The sequence below is a fragment of the Megalobrama amblycephala genome, linkage group LG7, assembly GCF_018812025.1.
Source record: "Megalobrama amblycephala isolate DHTTF-2021 linkage group LG7, ASM1881202v1, whole genome shotgun sequence".
Classification (NCBI taxonomy): Eukaryota; Metazoa; Chordata; class Actinopteri; order Cypriniformes; family Xenocyprididae; genus Megalobrama; species Megalobrama amblycephala.
The window spans coordinates 22,954,350-22,977,858 of NC_063050.1; the positions used below are offsets into that span (position 1 = coordinate 22,954,350).

Sequence of the window (23,509 nt, forward strand, 5' to 3'; positions counted from 1 at the left end):
CAAATTAAGATATTTTTGATGAAATCCGATGGCTCAGTGAGGCCTCTATTGCCAGCAATGTCACTGAACCTCTCAAGATCCAGAAAGGTACTAGTTCATGTGAGTACAGTGGTTCTACCTTAATATTATAAAGCAACAAGAATACTTTTTGTGCATCAAAAAAAAAAAAAATAACGAATTTTCAACAATATCTAGTGATGGGCGATTTCAATACACTGCTTCGAAGCTTTACGAATTATTTGTTTCGAGTCAGTGGTTCGGATCGCGTAAATAAGGCCCCGTTTACTGAAATCACGTGACTTTGCCACTTCGAACCACTGATTCGAAACAAACGATTCGTAAAGCTTCGAAGCTTCATGAAGCAGTGTTTTGAAATCACCCATCACTAGATATTGTTGCGAAGTCATTATTTTATTTTTTTTGCCGCACAAAAAGTATTCTCATCACTTTACAGTGTAACATTAAGGTAGAACCACTGGAGTCACATGAACTGTTTTTAAATATGACTTTAGTACCTTTCTGGATCTTGAGATGTTCAGTGACGTTGCTGGCAATAGAGGCCTCACTAAGCCATTGGAATTAATCAAAAATATCTTAATTTGTGTTCCAGGTGTAGAACAACATGAGGGTGAGCAATTAATGACATTATTTTCATTTTTGGGTAAACTAACCCTTTATACTCACTTTAAACTCATTTTACAAAGATTTTCCCAAACTCACTGATGTCTAAATCAGCATATGTAGCAATTGACATTTGCCCATCATGTAGTGATTACAGATGTAGCCAAGAGTTTAACTGTGTTGATGGGAAGTATTCATTGTGTGATCTGTCTTACAAGCCCACACACACTCTGCACAGTTGTCCCTTACCCACTCACCCTCATCATGTCAGAGCTGGGGTATAATTACACCTAAATACCCTTATTAAAATCATCTTTTCATCACAGGACTCTCTTATGAAATCAGCGATTATGTCTGATAAAACACACAAGACAATGAAGGTGCTGCTGTGCTTTGCCTCCTTAAACAGCCAGTCTGTGACAGCTGCTTTTCGAAGCAGAAGGGTGAAACTATCGTCACCTCCCTTGATTCTGTTCTCAATCTTGTAATCACAATATTCTCACTATTCTGCACCTCACGGCAGTGCTTAACACAGCCCCATCAAAGCAGTACTTCCTGTGAATTACAGCTCTGCAGCTGAACGGATCTTAATTATGATCTGACTTCCTATTATGTAGAGTAAACTTAACAAATCTCTCTTTCTCTCTCTCTCTCTCTCTCTCTCTCTCTCTCTCTCTCTCGTGTATTTGGTCTTTATTTTTGGTGTTTGAGTGGATGCAACATATGCCATGCAAACATCGAGTTGAACAGAAATTGCGTCTCACATTTAACAAGGAGCTCATTTCAACTTATTCATCTGACAGTAAGATGACAAAGAAAAAAACTGTAGCACAAATATGAATGTTTGATTCTCGATGCTCCAGAATGATCTCAGATATTTAGGGGTTTGTGGCATCTAAAAAAATTGAAAACCCCTGTCTTAGATCATGTCACATTCTTTAAAAACTTTGATCTGCTTGTTAACGGCACAATATGTAAGACCACTAGGACAGTGTTATATATTTTTTTGACCTACATACTTTCATTATCCCAAACATTTCCAACAATGTTTAAATCCAGAGAAATCAGCAATTTTAACCAAGACACGGACTGTGTCATTGCGTCGCCTATCAATGACATCAAATCCATGCTACCCTCGATTTCCCATTTAACTAATATTGATGTACTGTAGATTGCTGCAAAGTGCAACTAGTAACGTTATAACATAACTCAAATGTGTTTTTAATATGATTGTTTTAACCATGTAAAATAGCGCTGCGTTATCCCACATACACAACCAAAAGTGCGGAAGAGGCCGAATGCAGCATAAGCATAATAAAATCTCCACTGGACTGGAGATCGGTGTGCATCGCAGGTGTCTATCATTAGCATTCGATCCAGTGGCCTCACCCCGCTCCCATGGCTCTCGACCCGTCTTGCTTCATACCACCGTTACGTTAATAAAACTTTAATACATTAGCTCACCCATCAACGTGATTTCTGCCCGAGTCCATCAGATTCATTTCCATCGGCTGTGAAGGTGAAAACCACAACTCCCATGATTCCACGCTCATTCACAATGTCATAAATCTACGCATTTGTTTTGAATAAGCGATTTCATATTGCACTTTTAATCTAGAGAGTATTTTACCAACATTTCGATATGTTTGTGAGCCATGTTAAGTATATTGCAGTTTAATTACACTTGCATATACAAGACTTTAAAGCTGCTAGACATAGACTTTGATTTGATTCCATGAGTTAAGTTTCAGATGTCAGCTGCAGAGCTTATTCTTGGCCACCAGCATCCAAGAAAGTGTAATTGAACTGTTCTCTGTAATAAGATACCATACTAGTAGAATGCTACAGGCTTGCATCTCAGTGTCCTCATGAGAATTTTGCTTTCCATTGGGTGCACACTGCTCCTGTCTAATTAACATTTAGCCCAAGGGCTATCTGTTTGTTGATCTTAACATGTAGCTACAGTTAAAAGTTTGCAAAGAGGGTATGGTAGCTGCTAAAAACTATGATTTTAACAGTTGGCTAGACATTAGATCAGCTGTCAACACTATACTTTGTCAGTTGTGAGTTGCATTGTATAGTTATGCCTCCACTTCATGGATTGTAAAGAAGGAGATGGCTTTACTTGGGTCTGGGGCCCAGCTAAACCTTCTCTCCTAGTGATAGGTAAATGACACATTAGCATTTGGCTCTGAAAGCAATAGGGGGTTGAGTAACGATGCTGCAGCATCTTGGGCTGGGCTCTGCAGACGTAAGCAGCCTGCATCTAACACTCTCTTTTGGCACCAGATCAAAGTGAACAGAAATTTGAATCTGAAATTCAATCTTCAAATGTAAGTTTACACAAATCTAATAAAAGAGATGGTTCAGTCAAAAATTAAAATCATGTCATCATGTACTCACCCTTGTGTTGCTCCTAAGCTGTATGACTTCTTCAGAAAAAAAAAGGAAATATTTTGAAGAATGTTTCAACTGTTTTTGACTCTGAAAGTCAATTGGGTCCACAACAACACTGGACTGTTTTGACTTCATTGTATGTACAAAATCAATCAATCAATCAATCAATCAATCCAGTACAGAATACAGTTTTCATTTCTGGGTGAATTTAAATTAGAATTTAATAATAAACAAAATGAAAACACTCATTATTTCATTTCTAGTAAATCATATTTTAGCTAATTAGGAAAATACTTGTGCAATATAATTAAATAATTTAATTATGTGAGCCATTGAATACACGGACACATAAACTGTGAATTCCCATCTTACTAGCAATAGGTCAGTCATATATTCCCAACCACCTGATGAAGTCACACGGTTGAGTAACTGATCAGTAGTAATTTATTTAATAAATGCAAATTATGTTGGCATGAGAACAAAATTATACGTTGGAAGAGTTCCATTTGGCTGTTCCTGTGCTGTTTATATCTGCCGTCTTTCCAAGGTATCGTGTATTTCACAGGAGTCCAACTGTGATTTGTGTTCCTGCAAAGTATGAATTGCACTTCTCTCTGGGATACCTTTGGAAGGTGAGAGTTAGATTGGATCTAAGCTTGTTTGCTCTTTCCTTTCAATTTTTTTTTTAAAAGGACAATCGATGAGACATTGAGAACTTATTTAAATTCATCTGATTGAATTCAATATGAAAATCTGTATATGCTTATCTTTTCCATTTCGGAATATAAGCTACCTTATTTTTCGACTATTTTTGAATTGCTGGCATACAGTAAGAATCCAGTATATTAAAATATCAAAAATTCACAGTGAAAATATTCAGTAATATTAAATTGCATTTTATTTCATGCCTTTGATGGCTTTTGAAAGTCAGTTTCTGTTGACTCTGATCTGATGCCGTAGCCTCAATTTCCTCTCCATCTCATTCTCCAAAGTAAATACAGTGTACAAAGCATGCATAGACTGAATGCTTGCACAGAACCTAGTGCTAACCATACTCTATGTGCAATGGTGTCCAAAAGTCACAATTGAAAATGTGGTCTCGACAAGCCGGTTATAGCTTTCATTCATATCTTCATTCTTTCTGCCTGTCTTCCATCTACAGTAGTAAAATGTTTCAGAGTGATGTGAAGAATATATGTATATATTCACATTGAGTCCTCTGTCAGACAGCATGCTCATCAAGTTTGACTTTGACTATTTGCAACTCATGCTGTGTTGCAAGATGTCGATTACTCTTTTATGGCTGTAATGTCTGTGAGTGTCTATGTGTATATATGTGGTTTCCAATGAATAAATGGTTACTTGAGCCTTATGGAGGTGCATAAGCATTCTTCTGGGGCGTCCTTGTCTCCTGCTCTTGATCGAAGCAATTTCTCCCCTTAATGTGAAATAATGCCGTTTATAACTGGAGGCTGACAAACACATACTGTAAGGAGTGACAAAACGTGTTACCCTTAATGTCCAAACAGGGAGCAAGAAGGCAAATCAACAACAAATTTAACAGTTCTGTGTTGAGGTGTAATACATTTATATCCATTGCATTATGCATTACATTAAAATTGTTAAAATCTGTTTTGGAGCAGTTTTGTCTGCTGCAATATTGTAATATTACAGTTTGCAATCTACAGGCATGTCTTATCATTTAATAGTAAAACACCTACAGTAACGCTAATGTATTTATTGCTTTCTGACAACATGATCTATATTATCTCCAGATGCTGGTGCAATAAATTCACCCTTACAGCTGCAAATGTATCGAAATGGAGTTGGAAACTTCATTTGGAGTTCCTTGTGTACATCTCAGACTCTGACAGGAAGCAGAGGAGTATGAATTCTAGTTTGGTGAAAACTTGGAAACAATTCTGAAACTTACTTTTTAGTTTGACTCCTCATGTGTTTTTCCCTTTTACCTGTCCATGTCATCATTTCCATGAGAACCATACTTCAAAGAGGGGAAATCTGTAGAGTTGCCTCTGGGTACTTCTGTTTCCTTCAGATTTCAGCTGAAAGATGCAAATTCATTTTGTTGTGGCCTTACAATGGTTGGTTAAGTATAGGCTCCCTTTCAATTCATAAGTTAGAATTTGAAGTGAACTGAATGACTGAATTAGAATTAGACTTAAAATTCATGGAAATTATAGTGAAACAACAACAACAACAAAAAAAAGTTCTATTGCAAAAATGTGTCAAATTTATTTACTTGATATTTAGATTTTTTCTTTTTTTCTTTTTCAGTAACACTTTATTTCGATAGTCCACTTTAAACAATCTAGTAACTATAAGTAACTTTGCAACTACATGTCAACTACCAGTCATAACTACCAGAGTATTAGTAGACTGTCTGCTTAATGTCTGCTAACACTTTATTTTGGTGGTCCGCCAACTAGGGATGTGTCATGATTTTCGAATATTCAATTAGTTGATTTAATTATAGAATATCGAATAGGTTGTGCGATTATTGTCTTAAAAAATCATTTTAGCAGCCTAAAATCATTATGGCTTGAGGTAGGCTTGCTGAAATAGTCGGTGTTACCGGTGTTCAGCCGTAACACCGGTATCATCACTTGCCCACCGTGGCACCGCCACCCACCGTCGTAAAAGTAAAAAAAAATAATAATAATCATTGCGTGCATGTGGGGGAGGAGTGTGATGTTTGCATAATAATTGAATAATTCCCAGCGATCTTCGAATATTATTCGTGCTTGAAATGCCCATCCCTACTGCCAACAGACATTTTACTGACTACAATTAACTTTGCAAGTATATCAACTTATTCTACTAACCCTAACCCTACCCTAACAGTCTACTGATACTAACTCTGATGAGAGTTAGTTGACATGTAGTTGCAGAGCTACTTATAGTTAACAGAATGCCTAAAGCGGACTATAGAAATAAAGTGTAACCTATTTTTTTCTTCATTCTTTTGTTGCATTTTATAAACCAAGACATGTTTTTTAAGCTTTTTTTGCTGTCGAATTTATGTTCTAGGAGAACTTTCTCTTGTACGCAATACCTGCCATTTTCCTGACTATGAATAGCGTGCCATCTGTTGCAGATCCAGTCAACTTTTTTTCCTGAAGGCCGTATTTGTGAGACACCCTTGTGTTACAGTCACATCCAGATGATTGCCTTGTCATGGTGCACTTGTAGAACAAAGGGAAATGTTTTTAGATAGCTTCTTGTTCTGTTGGGTTTGCTGATTCTGAATTCCATGGAGATTTGCTTGCCTCTTCATCCAGTTTAAGAATATTGATTGAACTAGCCAATTTAACGTGAGCCAGCTTGCACTGCCTGTGTATTAATAACATCTAGGCGGAACTGGAGGACGGTTGCTTGGCAACATGGTCATTAATTTTGAGCAATCTCATAACACTCAGGCTGAATACAACTGTTTCTGCTGTTTCAACTGTTGCCTCTGATTTGCAATTCTCTGGTCAGATGCCTCGCCTTTAGTCAGCATTGATGAAAGATTCCATTCAGTACAATGATGGTAAAGGTAATTAATTTGTTAATTAATATATCCCCATTTTTGAATCAGATATCCATTTTGAAATTTTCTTTGAATTAGCTCTCTTTTGATCTCACTCTCTTCCAATTTCAATTTCAAAACACTTTTTGGCATGATTGTTTCTCATTCAGTATTGTCAAAGCATCAGTACATTCAATACAAGCAGAGGAAAGAAAAATGAATATTAAATAAACACCAACTAAATAAAAACAAAGGGCTAAAAATAAAAAAAAGACATCTCTATTAATTTAGCTCAAAGCAGTGGCTGGTTTGTAAAGGTTCCCCATATTTTATTTTATTTTATTTTATTTTATTTTATTTTATTTTATTTTATTTTTTTTTTTATTTTTTTTGCAATAGTTGCATGAGTGCCTTGGTTTGAAATTGATGTTTGTTTGACGTTTGTGAGTTTCAGCTCTTGTGTTTTAAGAGCTTTATGCTGCAATGTATTAGGAAAGCTTGATTTCAGATGTGTCCAGAGCTATCTTACTCTCTCTCTCTTTGCTGAATGGTAAAGGGAGGTTATTGCTTGGCCCCCTAATTGCACTCCATGGTGCCACAAAAAAAAAAAAAAAAAAAAAAAAAACACATGCTGCTTTTAAGGATAGCATTTGAAATGGCAGCTCCGGTAAAGGTTATGATGGCTTCAGTATTCAGTATTCATTCTGAGGGTCATCTCCCAAATGAAAGCGGATAGCCTAATTAACAGTCTGCTTTGAATATCAATTCATACCTGGCAAAATCCTTTGCACATGGATCATTATGTATCTGAAACAGTGTCCATTCAGACTTATTCTGACCTTTCACCATTGTAAAAATGTAATGTCACATTTAGCTTGTTTATTCAAAGTTCCCTTGTTTTTGGATTTCCTTTGTGATGATTAATTTCACTGTTGATGAAGACATTATTTCAGTTACACCTATGTGGAATTTTATGTATTACCTTTAGGCTAATACATATATCATCATGCATTTTCATTGAAAAGGTGTAACTCCACAGAAAAAGAGTGAGATTCTGGGTGATAATTGTTATTTTGGGGCAGTGCTCCTAATAAAACACTTTAAATAGATTACAAATGGCCTCTTAAATGTCCCTGCATTGCACCATCATCTTTTCCTCGCATACACTGACCATTGTATCATTTTCTAGCAAATCATTGCAGGCATTTAGCTGTTTCAGTCCTGCTGTCCATATTTAATAGGGTACTGTTTGTGTTTGCACGGAGCCACAGCCTGCAGTCTTGCTGCTGAGAGAGAGAGAGAGAGTGTGAGAGAGAGAGAGAGAGAGAGAGAGATGGGACGTGTGTTGTCATCTATGGTGAGAGTTTCCTCTGACACTGACATACAGGAGCCAGCTGTGAGCTGTCTGGCAGATCGGACCTAGGGGAGACGGCCGCCACCGCTGCAAAATCTTTAATTACTCGCTAACAAGAGAAACCGTCCTCATTTCAACCCGAGCACATTTCACCAGCTCACTCTGACAGGAGAAAGAGAATCCATTTTTGAGGGCAACAGCCACTGGAACAATCAGACAGGAAGCAAACAGGGGCATTCAGATTATATGGTGCATGACACTCCTAAACTAGTCACGCATAGCCAGACTTTTCCCTCATGGCATCAAGTCTAGTCCACATTGCAGCGTATTCTGGCTAAGAACCACCTATTTAGACAGGAAGAGATAGTCTGACCAACATATAAAGGGAACTTTTGTGTGGCCACTAGGGGCGGGGCTTATCTGAAATGAATAATAGCACAACAGTTGTACATAAATCACTGAAAAATGTGTGGACTGTCTATAGACCTTGTGATTATTGTTCACCCAAACAAAGGCATACGGTTTATTTGCTAGACATTATTCACAAACAAAGTGGAAATATGCAGTTCTGCTTGTTTACTTGCTGTTAAGCACCTCAAATAACTTGATTCCACTAACCTGAAAGACTGTAGAAAATTCAGTTATTTATTGATGATTCAGAAAGCATGACCCTAGTCAAATTTGTTCATTTCCCCTCTAAAGTTAAACTGTCGAAAGATTGAATAAGTGATTTGGAGAGACAAAAACACAACTGATTTATACTAGGAATATAATAGAGAATTACCTCTATTGAAGACCCTCAGTATACCTAAGCTTCAATTCATTATATAGAGTTTTGGTGAAAGAACATGTAAGTTGTGCAGCATTCAGAGTTGTGTGCAATTTTCAAATTGCTCCAGGCTATAGTGTCCTCTCGGCTTCATCAGATGGAGTTCCCTGCACCCCACGATGTGGCTTTTATATTGCAATAAAGGTTTAATCCCTGTCATTTTAGGACTTGCCTGTGGCCAGCCATTTTTGTAGAGGAGAAATGTAGCACAGAGGATTCTTTCATGTCAGTCTGTCTGCAAAATGTTCTACTGTGCTCTGTCTTTTTTATCTTTGGTCGTGTCCATTTTCTATTGTTGCTTTATGAGGCTCTTGCTTTATTCCATCCCTGCTGTGTCTACATTTACAGGCACTTAAAGGCCTCAGGTTTCAAGAGGTTTCTAAAAACCTTCGCCAAACCCTACTCAAAGCAGACAACACTATTTTTAACTTAACACTTCCTATCTCTCTTGATTTGTTTGTCACTCTTTCATGTTCTTCTGGTGTGAACTTGTAGGGCATGAAATGACAATATTATACAAGTAACACTATTTTTGTAACACATTTTTTCCACCATTCTCCACTTTTATTGCAGACCGGAAGAAAAGAAAAAGGAGACCCGCTGAATTCAGCTATTGACAAGATGACCAAGAAGACCCGTGATCTTCGCAGACAGGTGAGTCAGTCTTCTGTCTTTCTAGAAAAATACTCCACTGAAAGGAAGAGACTCATTAAAGGTTTACAGCAGTTCTTTTTCTTTCTTTCTTTCTTTCTTTCTTTCTTTCTTTCTTTCTTTCTTTCTTTCTTTCTTTCTTTCTTTCTTGCTTTCTCATAAGGGATGAGAGGATGGTGATTGTACCTGTCAAGCTTTAAAAAGCATACATATACATATATATATACATATATATATATATATATATATATATATATATATATATATAAGTCTACTGAGGCCATTTCATAGCCTTGTGTGAGGAACAGACTGACATTTAAGTCATTACTTTGAGAAACTCTGGTTTACTCAGTCATGTTTTATAAAGGTTGATGCATCAGATATTCATACTTGCTAAAGGAAACATAAATATGTTGAAACATGAATATGCCTGAAGATGGTTTTAAACCTTTAAATAAAAACAGACAAAAAAAGTAATTGTAATGCACAGCACAGAGCTATCAGTTGTATTTTTACTATGCATTCAAGAGAAAAAGTCTTTTGAGAATGGTTTAGGCTTAAATAACACCTCACATTTCTGAACATCTGACTGTCGTGTATAAGAACATCAAACAGCATTATGTCTCTAACTCAAGAAGCTGAGGTCCACGCTCTTGACTTTAGCAATCAGCAGAGCTTAAGAGTTCTTTTGATGCATTTTCTCTCTTATCACCATGACAATGGAAGAAAGTGTCAAATCGGTCAGCACTGGTTTAAACCAAAAACACAGCCTAGAAATAAAATTTCAAGACATTAGACAGAGGGGCATTCCCATCAGACTGAAACATAATTCTCAGTCAAATGGAGTTTTTGCTGTAAATTTAATAGAGAATGAACATTACATTATGCTATTATATGATACTATTACCTGACACTTACATCAAGAAATGTAAGTATTCTGTCAGCTCATCAGTGTAAAGAACAAGGCTAGATAAAGTTATTTCACTGATTAAGAGAAACATAGGCGCTCCTGTCAGCCCAGTTAGGGCAAGATTTTTCTCACATAGTTGTTGTAAGTTTTTTTGAAGAATTGACATAATTATTTGATACTTTTATGGTGCTTTTTATCATTCTGAAGGTTGATAGCACCCACCCAATTTACTACTTTTTTATGGAAAACAGCAAGTAGGATATTGTTTACCAAAAAAAAAAAAAAAAAAATCATCTATTGTGTTCCACAGAAGAAGGAAAGTCACATTCTAGGTTTGGAATGGCTTGAGGGTGTAAATGGTGACAGAATCTTCATTTTGGGTAAAATATTCCTTTCATAAACTTACCATATAACACATTTCAGGAAAGGAAAACTTTGTCCTACACTCTAAACATCAAAATGTCAGCTGTCAGGGAACATACAATCACCATAGTCACCCTCTCATTCGTGAGACTTCACCATATTGTCTACGAGATTGTATTTTTTCCAGTTTTCTGAGATTGATGTGTTCGAACATTCAAAACTTTTGTATTCTGAGAAAAAAACAAAACAAAAAAAAAAAAAAATTTTTCCATGATTCTGTTATAGTACATCAGAGTCCTGCACGGGTCCATTTTTGGAGACCCGCTCCCGCCCGTACCCGCAAAGTTCAGCACCAGATCCGACCCGTCACCCGTGATAATATCAAAATTAAATCCTCACCCGCCCAGACCCGTTAATATTTGGCCCGTTACCCGACCCGTGCCCGCGATAAATCACACATGCTAAAATCATTCCAATTAAAGTGCTTTATTTTTTAAAATTTAAAGTTCTTAACTTTTAAAAAATTCTTAAATTTCGTTTTGTATTAATTGTATCTTAATTTTAATCAATATTTCATCAACCAATTGCTTGTTGTATTTAATAAATAAGTAAATATAGCAGACAATAGATGATCATGACACGGAGGCGCCGGGGAGAACTGGAGCTCGTATCATAAATGAACTAAAACTCAGCGTATAAGGTAACTTGGCCTACTTGCCTCACAGACCTGAGGAAAATATCTATATTGGAATGTCTACTTTTAAACAGAGCAATTCAAAACGAAAGAAAACAGACTGCTCTCTGCTTATGTAATCCGAATGAAATGTGCATTTCTCTCAGGCGCGTTCACTACTGCGAAGATCGCGAGTCAGCATCGTCAACTTCATCTTTGCAGCCACTGACACAGAAAACACTTGTTTAATAATAAACAATTAACATGTCTCCTTGCTATATTTTACATAATCATAATCATTAGGCTACTTTTTTGCCGGTTCTTTGTGACAGCTTTTAGGTGCTTTATTGGCAGCGCAACCCTTACATGTTAGCCTACATGAACTCATCACGACCGCATCAGCACAGAAAACATGGAGATGCAACGCTTGCTCCAACTAGGCCATAGACATCTGTGCAACTAGGCTACGAGAAGCATCAACAAAAGTCGCACTGTCACAGTGGTGGTGACGTGATGGGTCAAATGTCATATCGTTGTTGCGTATAATGGTAATTTAGACATACAAATATTGTGCATATTTTTCATCCGCGCTACTACCCGCCCGCAAGGAGTTAATTTCCACTTTCCGTTTTATCCACTTTTATGCGGGTATCCGCGGGTACCCGACCCGTTGCAGGACTCTGTAGTACATGTTTACCAGTGCCTGATTCTTACACACTTCAAATGAATCAATTTCCCTGTCTGCTGTTTTTGAGACATTGTTGTGTCATTCCATCGGCCAATCACAATGTCATTTACTTGGCACGTTCCCTCCACCAACAATTCGCCTTTTCTCCCTGGTGTGTTTTCTTTGATTTGTTTAGGCATATAAAAACACGGTAATCATGTCCCGATCCACACCAAAACAACTGGTCCAAGATTTCCTGAATTGGGTGTCTCGGCCTGATTGAAAATGTACTCTGTTCGATTGTGGTGAAAAAGCTATCCGACACAACGGACCAATGAACCATGAATCTGTATCATAATTCATAATGAGGAAAACCAGCAGTGTCTGAATCTATTGATGAGCACATTAGGTATCCCAGTTGAAAACCAAAGAACACCTCTCCATCTTAAACTGTTGATTTGTGAAAGGGAACTGAACCAAGAAGAAGATGCAACATTGTAACGTTTTACCTCCCTGTTTCGGAACAAAGCACACATCTACAGGTTTGAAAATGCCCTTAGTCACAAGACATTCTCAAGTGATTGGTTTAAAAAGTTCCGTGTGGCCATGAGCAAGTATGGCAGATTTCAAATCTCACACTTCCAGGTGGTCCAGGATGAATATTAATGCTAACAGATAGCTTTCTCCAGGTATTATAGACCTCGTTGGCCTGCCCCCTCTGAGAGAAGACCCTCTTCACCCCACATCACAGTAAATCCATAGAGAGAGCAACTAATGTGGAATGGATGTTCGTTTTGAGCGGCCTGCTTTAATTACACACTTGGAGTTCAGGAGTGTGTTAGTGGGTGTATAAATCAACCGGCGCAGAGGTTAAAAAACAGTGCACACACACACACACACACACACACACACACACACAGCTGGAGTTAGCACATGAACGTTCGCCGTTTACCCTCCACCCGGTTTGTACAATCTTTTATAATTGGAAAACATCTTTTAAAATCTTCCCACTCCCACCCCCTTCACCAAGACTATAAATTCGAGGGCCGCTTTTTCAGACTCAGCAGTCGTACATCACCTTCCTCATTTCTACTCCTCTACGCTCCTTCCCCCTCTCGCTGAACCCTGTGGCCGTCGTGTTGCCGCATCTTCTGTCACCCGCTTCGCTGGACCAATATTTGGAAAGCTGTAAACTTTCCCTGACACATGTATTGTAGTAACGTGTCGGTTGAGGGAGCTGGTTGTTTACAGATTTGCCAGGCCAAGCATTTTTAATCCTCTTAAGACATTTATTTAATTATCTATCATGGTCTGAGGCGGGGCAAGATGTTTCCCTCATGGATACATGGAGGTTTTATGGTACAGTAAAGTGGTTTAAAGGAAATGAAAAGTGTTTGATGGCCCTGATTTACCCCAGCTCACTCATCTCCTTGTAATTCAGACCAATCACTTCCTGTTCCTCCACTGCTGGTGGGCTCCATATGCTCTTGCATCTGATAAACCACCTCTCACCTTAGCAACATGTCACTAGAATCTCATCGCAAAACAAATTACATTTTAATCACTTTAATGGGGTTTGAGATCCCGAAAAAAACTTGCCAAGGGATCAAGGAGGATTCTAAGCGAATTGCAGACCAAGCTGTTGATGTATCCGCTGTAAAATCCATGCACATATGTTGGATGTTCTCATTACTTATTTTAATTTCAGGCAGTGATCAACGGGCAGCAGTTGCCTGCTGTGTTTTTGCTGTTGTTTACCGACCCCGCAGAACAGCAGCCACAGGTTTCGTAACAGAAAAAAACGTCTCGATTCAATCAAAATGACTTATTAGGATTTTATTCGTTGATTGCGGGAAGATGATGCATTGAGGGGTTAAGGCTAACCAATGCACAACTCACCAAGCAGAACACAAAACAACCCATACGGAACACTGGGGAATGTGATATTTTGCGTACATTTGCATGTATGGATCTGGGTAGATATATGTGCTGCTTATGGCACGGTTTGTGTGTGTGTGTACGTGAGTAAATGCATTTCTTTCTCATGGCACAATCACTGAAGATATGAGATGCGAACCTCTGTGATCCACTCAGGGCTTTTCAGGCCCCTCAGTCAAATGAATGGAGGCATCGCCATCTCATCAAATCAGTCTCACCGGGGAAACATCCGAGTGTCTGTGGCAGCCGGCTTTGAGTTATTACTGTCTACCTGGCAAGAGAATATCCCACCCCGACCGGTGTAAATCAAGCTATAATGGCGATCCTGTTCACGATCACAAACATTGCAGAGGACTATGGTTGATTTTCGTATTGCCCTTGCTGCTTAGTCTGTGTTGTGTTACATTTGCACTGTTTAGGTTTAGCATGTATTTATGAATTGCTCTTTTTTAGACAGACAGATAGATAGATAGATAGATAGATAGATAGATAGATAGATAGATAGATAGATAGATAGATAGATAGATAGATAGATAGATAGATAGATAGATAGATAGATAGATAGATAGATAGATCAAAAACAAAAGAAAGAGAGTAGTCCATACTGGTTTGCATAAATGCATAAGCAGGTCTTTATGCTATACACAGGCATGCGTAGAATAACTATGCAACTTCAGCCCTGCAGTGAGCGCTCTGACTAATGCATTAGCATCGCTATCAGATCCATCAATAGTGCCGCAGAACAGATTAGACTAGTTCATATATACAGTACAGATTAACCTCAAAAGAATCTTCCATTGCCTTTAGCCTCCTGAGCACTTATATCTCCTTCCGCATTGCGCAGAGGGCAACTGATGATTTCCACACTCTCTTCTTATTTTTTATTTTTTTTTATTTATTTTTTCCCTTTGTATTAATGGAATGACATAGTGGCTCTGGGCTGTTAACCAAAAAGTTACTAGTTTGAACACCGCAACAGGCGATCCATGAACTATCACCATTGCGCCCTTGAGCAAGACACTTAGGTTGCTCCAAGGGGACTGTCTCTGTAATGAGTGTACTTTAAGCACTTTGGATAAAAGCATCTGTTTCGTGACAAAAAAAAAAAAAAAAGTACTATGGTTCAACTATGTTGCTGTGATGGTACCCATTTAGCAGACACTTTTATCCAAAGTGACTTAGAGCAAACTTATTACAGGGACAGTCTCTCTGGAGCAACTTAGTGTTAAATAAAGCAAAATGGGGGCGGTTGGAAATCTAGTGGAGAGTGCCTTCTTCGCAAGTTCAAAGGAAGTGTTTGGTGATTACTGTTATTGTTATTATTAGTATTGTTTTTAGTATAGTATTGTTAGCAATAGTGATAGTAGTATTCTGAGCAGACTAGCTTCGAGCTTAATTATAGAGGTTGCATATTAAGTATTAGGGCCTAATTTAACCTCATATTTTAGTGAATTTATCTGATACCATACATCACAGTTTTAAGAGATACCAAGAGATAACAAATGTTTGGAGGTTTGACCAGGACAACAACTTCTCATTGGTCTTTAAAAATGACTGAATGATCAAATTTAGCACTCTTATGGAAATATGATTATGGAATCATTTAAATTTGACTAATTTTTAAATTGTTTGTTATAAATCAACATCTCAGGAAAATGTTATGGGGTTTCTAATCAAAATATAACTTTCTGTTATAAAACAGGCCATTGATTTCATGCATGTCCTTAGAGGACACCCGGACTTAAATCATGCTTATCAGGCATTTTACTTATCTTATACTTATCAATATTCCTATGAAATATTAGATATTATTATGAAAATGTTGCCAACTATTACTCCCATTATTACACTTCTCTTTTCATTACATGTTGCTCTAAGAACACATCAATATGCAAATTAGATACAGTGTACATAAACATTGCATTGAATGGGAAAACCCATGAATGGCCATTTTACTCGCATGTTGCATAAAGTAAAATGGTATATCAATGCAGTTCATTATGTCTTTCATAACATAGTTGAGAATCATCTTTAAACAAAGTTTGGTTCAAAAAAATCCTGAAATCTAAAAATTGACTGGTGAATGAAAGAAAAAATCCCATTGTTTTTGCCTGTACATTTCATGTCATTTTATTTTTTAAACAACTTAGTCCTGGCGTCCTCTTATGAGGCCATAGAATAAAATATGAATAAAATATAATTTTTCCAAAAAAAAAAAAAAACTCCCCCCAACCCATAACACCCCCACCCCCCACCCCACCCCACCCCCAAACAAAAACAAAAACATGTAACTAAACATGTTACGTGCTATATGACAACTTTATTTTGAGAAAGAAGGAAAGAAAGAAAAATTCGTGTCACGTCACAGGGTGTTTCGCTAGTGAGCTAGTGGACCTCCTAGTGGAGTAATTCTGCAGTCATGGGGCCAGTCATGGAACTAAACCCAGCATTTGTCAGACCTCTCCCCCAGAGGTGCGCCTCTCAGATGCTACTGAGAGTGCTTGAGCTCCCATAATGCTCTGCCACTGAGAACTACGGAGAGAGAGAGAAATAGAGAATGAAAAAAATAAAACAAGAATAACAGCATATAAAGAGAAAAAAAAAAAACACTGAGGTACAGACTTTGACCTGTTTAGAAACTAGATGAGTGATACTGGAGGTGTGAGAATGTACCGTGTTGAACTTATACTCTTAATTATCTGTTCTTATGCAATTAGCAGTCCCCACACACATCCCTTTACTTTGAGCTATGTGTCATCTGTCATCACATTCCTAATAAATGTGTCTGTCAAGTCCTCCCTCCCAGCTCTCTGTTGACGGATAGCTTACTCCAGGATGCTCCTCTAGTGCACAACATTTCTCTGAACATATGTTTAAGCAAGCTCTCTCTCTCTCTCTTGTTCAGTTTCTCTCAGTGGGGATCCATTTTGTAAAGTGCAAATAGAAACAATCTCGAGTTCCTACAATGTACAGTACATGCTTTGAAAAAAAATTGGAATAATTAGTTATCCTGTAGATACACAAAGCTTTCAGATTTTTCTTAATATTTACTCTGTGTGGATGATTGCAATTATTGCTATGGGCATATGGCTTGTTTTTGTGACCTTGAGAGTGTTGGCACCGACTGCTATTCTGATGGTGTCTTGTTACTGCAGCCGCTTTGACTTCTTTGGAACTGTTTAGCTGACAGCTACTCTTAATCTACATCTAAGAAATTCTCCTAGAGACAGACACACAGAGAGAAGCTCATAAATCTTGCCTGCTCTCAAACTAAAACTGATTTTCAAAGTAGAGCTCAGTTTAACATTTCTGAATCAGTTGTACATTTCCCACATTTATGAAATTCTTGAGCAGAAATTGTTTGAACTTTAAACAATCGCTCCGAGTGATGTCTGCAGTCTAGAGAGTTTGGGTTCCCTCAGCTCTCTGAAGTGTCAGACTACTACTGTACAGTATATGGCAGTCATTTCTTGAAACGTATAGGGGATTGCTTGTGCACAGCATGTACTGTAATATATGCATGCTTTGACAGTTTACGTGTCAACATATGCAATTCCCATTTCTTTTAAAACCTTTGGGCTGAGCCTGTTACAAATCTGGCGTTATACATTTGTGTTGTATTCAGAAGCAGTTCTGGTGAAATGTGTTAAACAGCTGTATCAGAATCCCACAACATTAGTTATACTACCATTCGAAAGTTTGGGGTTGGGAAGATGTTTTATTGTTTTTGAAAGAAGTTTCTTATGCTTATGTTTTTTTTGTTTTTGTTTTTTAAATCAAAAATACAGTAAAAACAGTAATATTGTGAAATATTGCAATTTAAAATAAGTGTTTTCTATTTTAAAATATTTATTTATTTATTTATGTATGTATGTATGTATGTATGTATGTATGTATGTATGTATGTATGTATGTATGTATGTATGTATGTATGTATGTATGTATGTATGTATGTATGTATGTATGTATGTATGTATGTATGTATGTATGTGTTGGCAAAGCTAAATATGCCTATTTAGTGCCCAAGAAACATCTCTTAATATTATCAGTGTTGAAAACATATTTTTGTGTCTTTGATGAATAGAAATAAAATAATTCATTTACATTTATGTATTTGGCAGACAGTTTTATCCAAAGCAATTTACATTGCATTCAAGGTATTCATTTTATCAGTTAATGTATTCCCTGGTAATCAAACCCATGACCTTGGCATCATGTTCTATGGAATGCTCTTGAATTTCTTACATACTCCAAAATTTGTAGTGGTTTTGTATGTTTACATGGAGTGAATATGTGAATAATCATACTGATAGCTTAAACGGAATGAAAAGGCATCATGTTAACACTTCAACAGGATAAAAATGATTAGAATGTGAAATAAAGTTCTGTCTTTAAATTAACTGAATAATCAATGTGATCTCATGAGAATACATGTGTATTTTTATGTAAAGTTTGGTTCTACCACACATACATTTACTTACGTTTTCATACACACAAAAATGTACAAAATTGACGTATTTATAGCACTAAAACATAAAAAATACTTACGTATTAACAGCAATAAAACGTAAATCATTTACATATCCAAGTGTGAATGTGTATGAATTCCCATGTATTAATATTAAAATTGGGGCATTAATGTTTTAAATCTGTTGTATTCAATTGTCAATACATCAATACATGTTTTTAGTCAAATTTATTGAATGCAGTTTACTCATCTACTTACTATGAAATAACATTTCTGTTTGTGACTTGTGCTGCAAACTCGTTTCGGAGGATTACAAATGTTAAACAAGACTACACTTTGAAACCTTAAAATTAGGGGTGTAACGATTCACTCGTTTTCTCGATGCATAGATTACAAATCCTGACGATGCATATGCATCGATATTGAAACGTTTTTTTAAATCATGAATCGGATTAAAGAATCGGATTAAACACGATTCTATAGCGATTCAGTGCTTTAAAATATATAAACATTAAATTACTACATGCGCGAATTGATTGTCATTCACGCCCTCACAGCTCTCCTTCACTGATACGCGCTGCACTCTTTACCGCCTTTCACTGGATTACGCTCACGCTCCGTCCATAGTTTTAATTGACACATTTTTGTGAAGCCCACGATTGAGCTCTCCTCAGGACGGCCACTGCTATTCTCATGAGCAGATTACAGCTCTCTATTGAGACAGCGATATTCCTGAGTCAAACCGATCAAGCCATTGATAAAGCTGCCAATTCATTGCATGGTCACTACTATTGAACTAAAATGCTTTCATTGCGTGGAAACGTCACCGTTATTTTCTATAGGGTAAAATACTTAAGTTTTACGGAAATGGAACATACCATTGACATTACCTGAGCAGTTGAAGTAAAACCCTGCTTATTCAAGTGCGCACATTTACAGAGCAAACACATAATGTAAGTGTCTAAATGCATACGCACAGTTCCAATGAATGACAATGAATGAATGAAATGGAATTTAACTTCATGTTTTTAAACTGAATGTCAGAAGGAAACTGCTGAAATAACTACAACATTAACAGACACATGCGGTTTATCTATTAATCAGATGTGCATTAAAGTTGAATTCATTACTATAGCAACAGTAGACACCCAGCGCCTTTCTTTCAGAATCACCATAAGGAAAATGTTCCGTATAAAGAGAACAAAGAGGGCTTTTATAACTATTCCATGAAGAAAAAATAGTTTAGGATTAGTTGGGAAAGTGCATGATATTCTAGGGTAGTCTCTCCATTGTGAGCATTAGTATGTTCAATGTATCTGGAACACTTTAATAAGGTTGTGAAGCCATTAACACTATCCTACACTATAGTTAACACAAACTAACAATACTTTTAAAGCCTTTTAAAATTTTGGCTTATGCAAATTTCTACAAATGCCATTTTTAGGCTATTAAAATAAAGTTATGTAGCATCATTAAGAATTAACATGAACTTACACTAACAATGGACAAAAGTTTGTTTTTTGCACTTACTCTCTGTAGGCCGCTGAGTAATTTACACCCTAAGACACTTTGGGGGAAGCATTTCAATAACCCTAATGAATGTAATGGACGGCTAACCTGCAAAGGAGAGTTTTCTAGCCTTTATCGATCCATTTGTATCAAGCTTCCTTAAGAGACTTTTATTTTGATAAGCGACTTGACGCGCAACATTTGGACTGTATAAAGTGCAGCCCATTTCTGCCAGCTGATTGAAGGACACAGCTTGCAATCTGTGATGTTTTCTCTCCTATTGTATTTTTGCGCATCCCACTAGAGGGTTATAAGGTAAACGAGTTTAGTTTCTATTATTGTGTAACTGTATTGTTTTATTCTGATGTTGGTTTTTGTGTAAGAGTTATAGTGTGTTTGTTTTTGTTGTTTTGTTTATTTGCCGTAGCTCTTATGATGTCTACATGAGTGTCACGAATAAAACTCTAATGGAAACATCAGTTTAAGGAGTATCTGACCATCATTCCAGTGGGGTAGCAACAATGAATGCATATAAAAATGAAGAATTGAATTGAATTAATCGAATGACATTGAATTTTAATGTGAATCGTCTCAAATCAAATCATTCTGAATTTGCAAAAATCGTTCTTGAATCGATATCGAACACCTGTGAATCATGAATCAAATCGATTCACTGACTACCCAAAGATACCCAGACTACCCAAAGAAATTAATACAATTTCGATCTTCTTTCGGCGATCTTCGTCTTCATTCTCAGCAGCGACCGTCACAGTCAAAGCCTGCGCCTTGTTATGATTTAAATTTGAAAGTTGCGACCTTGAGAAGTGTGACATGGTTTACGGCACTGATATTGAATGCTCTTTGTTTCTCACCTGCTTCGTCACAGATTGTGACATGCCGTGTTTCTGTGGACTGACATTTGAAATGAGCGCGCGCCTTCACGGAGAGAAGCCGGATTTATATTTTCATGGATTAATAAGTTAAATTCTGTTTAGGTTTGGGGTAGGGTTTAGGGATCTTACATTTATCTACAAAATGATAAAAGGGAAATTATACATATACTGTATCTTTATGACATGAAAGATTCGTAAATATTTTGTTTTTTTTGCTGTAAAAAAACGTAAATATTATTACGTTTTAGTGCTATAAATACATCAATATCACACGTTTCAGCACCTTTCTAAATGTACAAAAATGTATGTTTTGTGTCTTTGAAAGTTACGTATTAATATCTACGTATTAACAATGTGACCTCGCTGCAGTAATTGAATCCAGTAAGTGAACTTTTGGATTCAACTTTTTTTTCACAATTACAGGCATATATAGTACATTGTAGAACACTTTTTCCAGGTCTTGGTGAAAAGAGATGGTGAACAGACCGCTTGTTTCATAATCTGTAAAATTTAGTGTTGTATTTTAAGCATGGCCTGTTATAATATGCACATAATACCATGTGGATCTATTTACATACTGTTTTATGATGCATAGATTGCAAATCCATTAAAATAATCATTAATGTGCAGAGTCATATACTTGCACATTACATTTTAATGTGGGAAGGACAATGAACCATTTAGCCAAATATTCACTTTAGTTGAAGTTAACTTAATATTGTATTTTTGGTTAATGCATTTTTATTGTCAGACCCCCTGCAGTACCACCACTGTTGAAGACCCCTGGGCTAATGTTTACACAAGTGAAATCTTTTGTAAAGGAATAGTTAACCCAAAAATTAAAAATAACATTTTCTTAGCATTGCATCTACAGTTGGACTGAATTTATTCGTACTGACACAAATCTGTGCATGTAGTCAATGTCACAGAGACAGACACAGAAAGCGAGAGCCCCAGAGAGGCGCCACTCCCCGTTTTTGCTTCTAAAAAAAAAAAAAGCCCTGCATTGCAGCGCAGTCAAGGCTGAAGTCAGTGGGCAATACATTAATGCAGGCAGTCGGACTCAAGCTGGAAGTACAGCGCTTCTACTCACCGATAAAGTCCTCAGTGGGCCCTCACTGATCAGGGATCAGGGTACAGTGGTACTTCAGTCAGTCATAGTGAAGTATGATAACAGCAGCAGCTGATAAACCCATGTGCACACCTCCTCACATCAGCTCTCATTAACAGTCTAGAAACACCTTCCCACAGCCTGTCTTCTTCTTATTTCTATTTCAAGAAATTGCCAATTGTCACACTGCCACAGCGTCCATCACATCCGCTTATAGATGTGTGTATTGACTCCAGTGTTACGTGATTCTATGTCTGAGATGGGACCTTTTTGTTATGCGAGAGATGTGTGAATGTGAATGTAGAATGTGTTATGTAAGGAACTGCTCTTAATTTCTCAGTACTACCATTAGAGTTATTACTCTTAAAAGAGATTGTAGCTTGCATTACATGTACAATTTCAATGAACTAAAGAAATTTAAAACCTTGAGTTAATGTCCAGCATCGATTGTTGTTTTGATGAAGTATTGTGTCATTTTGCTGAATCATGTGCATGCTTGCTCTAAAAACTATTGTAGTTTAGTCGTGACACTATATTTAATTGTACACTCTAAAAAATGCTGGGTTAAAAACAACCCAAGTTGGGTTAAATATGGACAAACCCAGCAGGTTGGGTTAAAGGGCACCTATTATGCCCTCTTTCACAAGATGTAATATAAGTCTCTGGTTTGGTCAAGTTTCAGCTTAAAATACCCCACAAATTTGCCCCTATTTGGGGGTGAGAAAAAACATGCCTTTTACTATGTTAATATATTGCTGGCTAAAAAAATAAATCCAAAATTGGTTGAAAAAAAAAAAAAATGTCTGGGTGAAAACAACCCAATCCCTGGGTTTGTCCATATTTAACCCAGCATTTTTTAGTGTAAGTAGATTAAAAAAGTTGTGGCAAAAAAAAAATAATTAAACAGCAGAAGGATTTATCGAAACATGGCAACATGAGCACAATATAGTAAAAGATCTGTATAAAATGACAAAAAAAATTTACTTATATGCAAACCCGATTCCAAAAAAGTTGGGACACTGTACAAATAGTAAATAAAAAAAGGAATGCAATAATTTACAAATCTCATAAACTTATATTTTATTCACAATATAATATAGATAACATATCAAATGTTGAAAGTGAGACATTTTGAAATGTCATGCCAAATATTGGCTCATTTTGGATTTCATGAGAGCTACACATTCCAAAAAAGTTGGGACAGGTAGCAATAAGAGGCCAGAAAAGTTAAATGTACATTTAAGGAACAGCTGGAGGACCAATTTGCAACTTATTAGGTCAATTGGCAACATGATTGGGTATAAAAAGAGCTTCTCAGAGTGACAGTGTCTCTCAGAAGTCAAGATGGGCAGATGATCACCTCTAGGAAGGGTTCTGGTCGTCCCAAACGTCTTCCATTTAAGGATTATGGAGTCCACTGTGCTCTTAGGAACCTTAAGTGCAGCATAATTTTTTTTGTAACCTTGGCCAGATCTGTGCCTTGCCACAATTCTGTCTCTGAGCTCTTCAGGCAGTTCCTTTGACCTCATGATTCTCATTTGCTCTGACATGCACTGTGAGCTGTAAGGTCTTATATAGACAGGTGTGTGGCTTTCC

General features: G+C 36.9%; 1 protein-coding gene across 2 annotated transcripts in view; it reads left to right on the forward strand.

Annotated features, from left to right (window-relative positions):
- The window catches only part of LOC125272053 (catenin alpha-2-like), a 453,892-nt gene that overhangs the window by 425,028 nt on the left and 5,355 nt on the right, over positions 1-23,509 (forward strand). For both annotated transcript variants that reach the window (XM_048196614.1, XM_048196615.1), the window contains exon 8: positions 9,304-9,384. In XM_048196614.1, the coding sequence (XP_048052571.1) occupies positions 9,304-9,384 (81 nt within the window). The remainder of the gene's footprint in view (positions 1-9,303; positions 9,385-23,509) is intronic.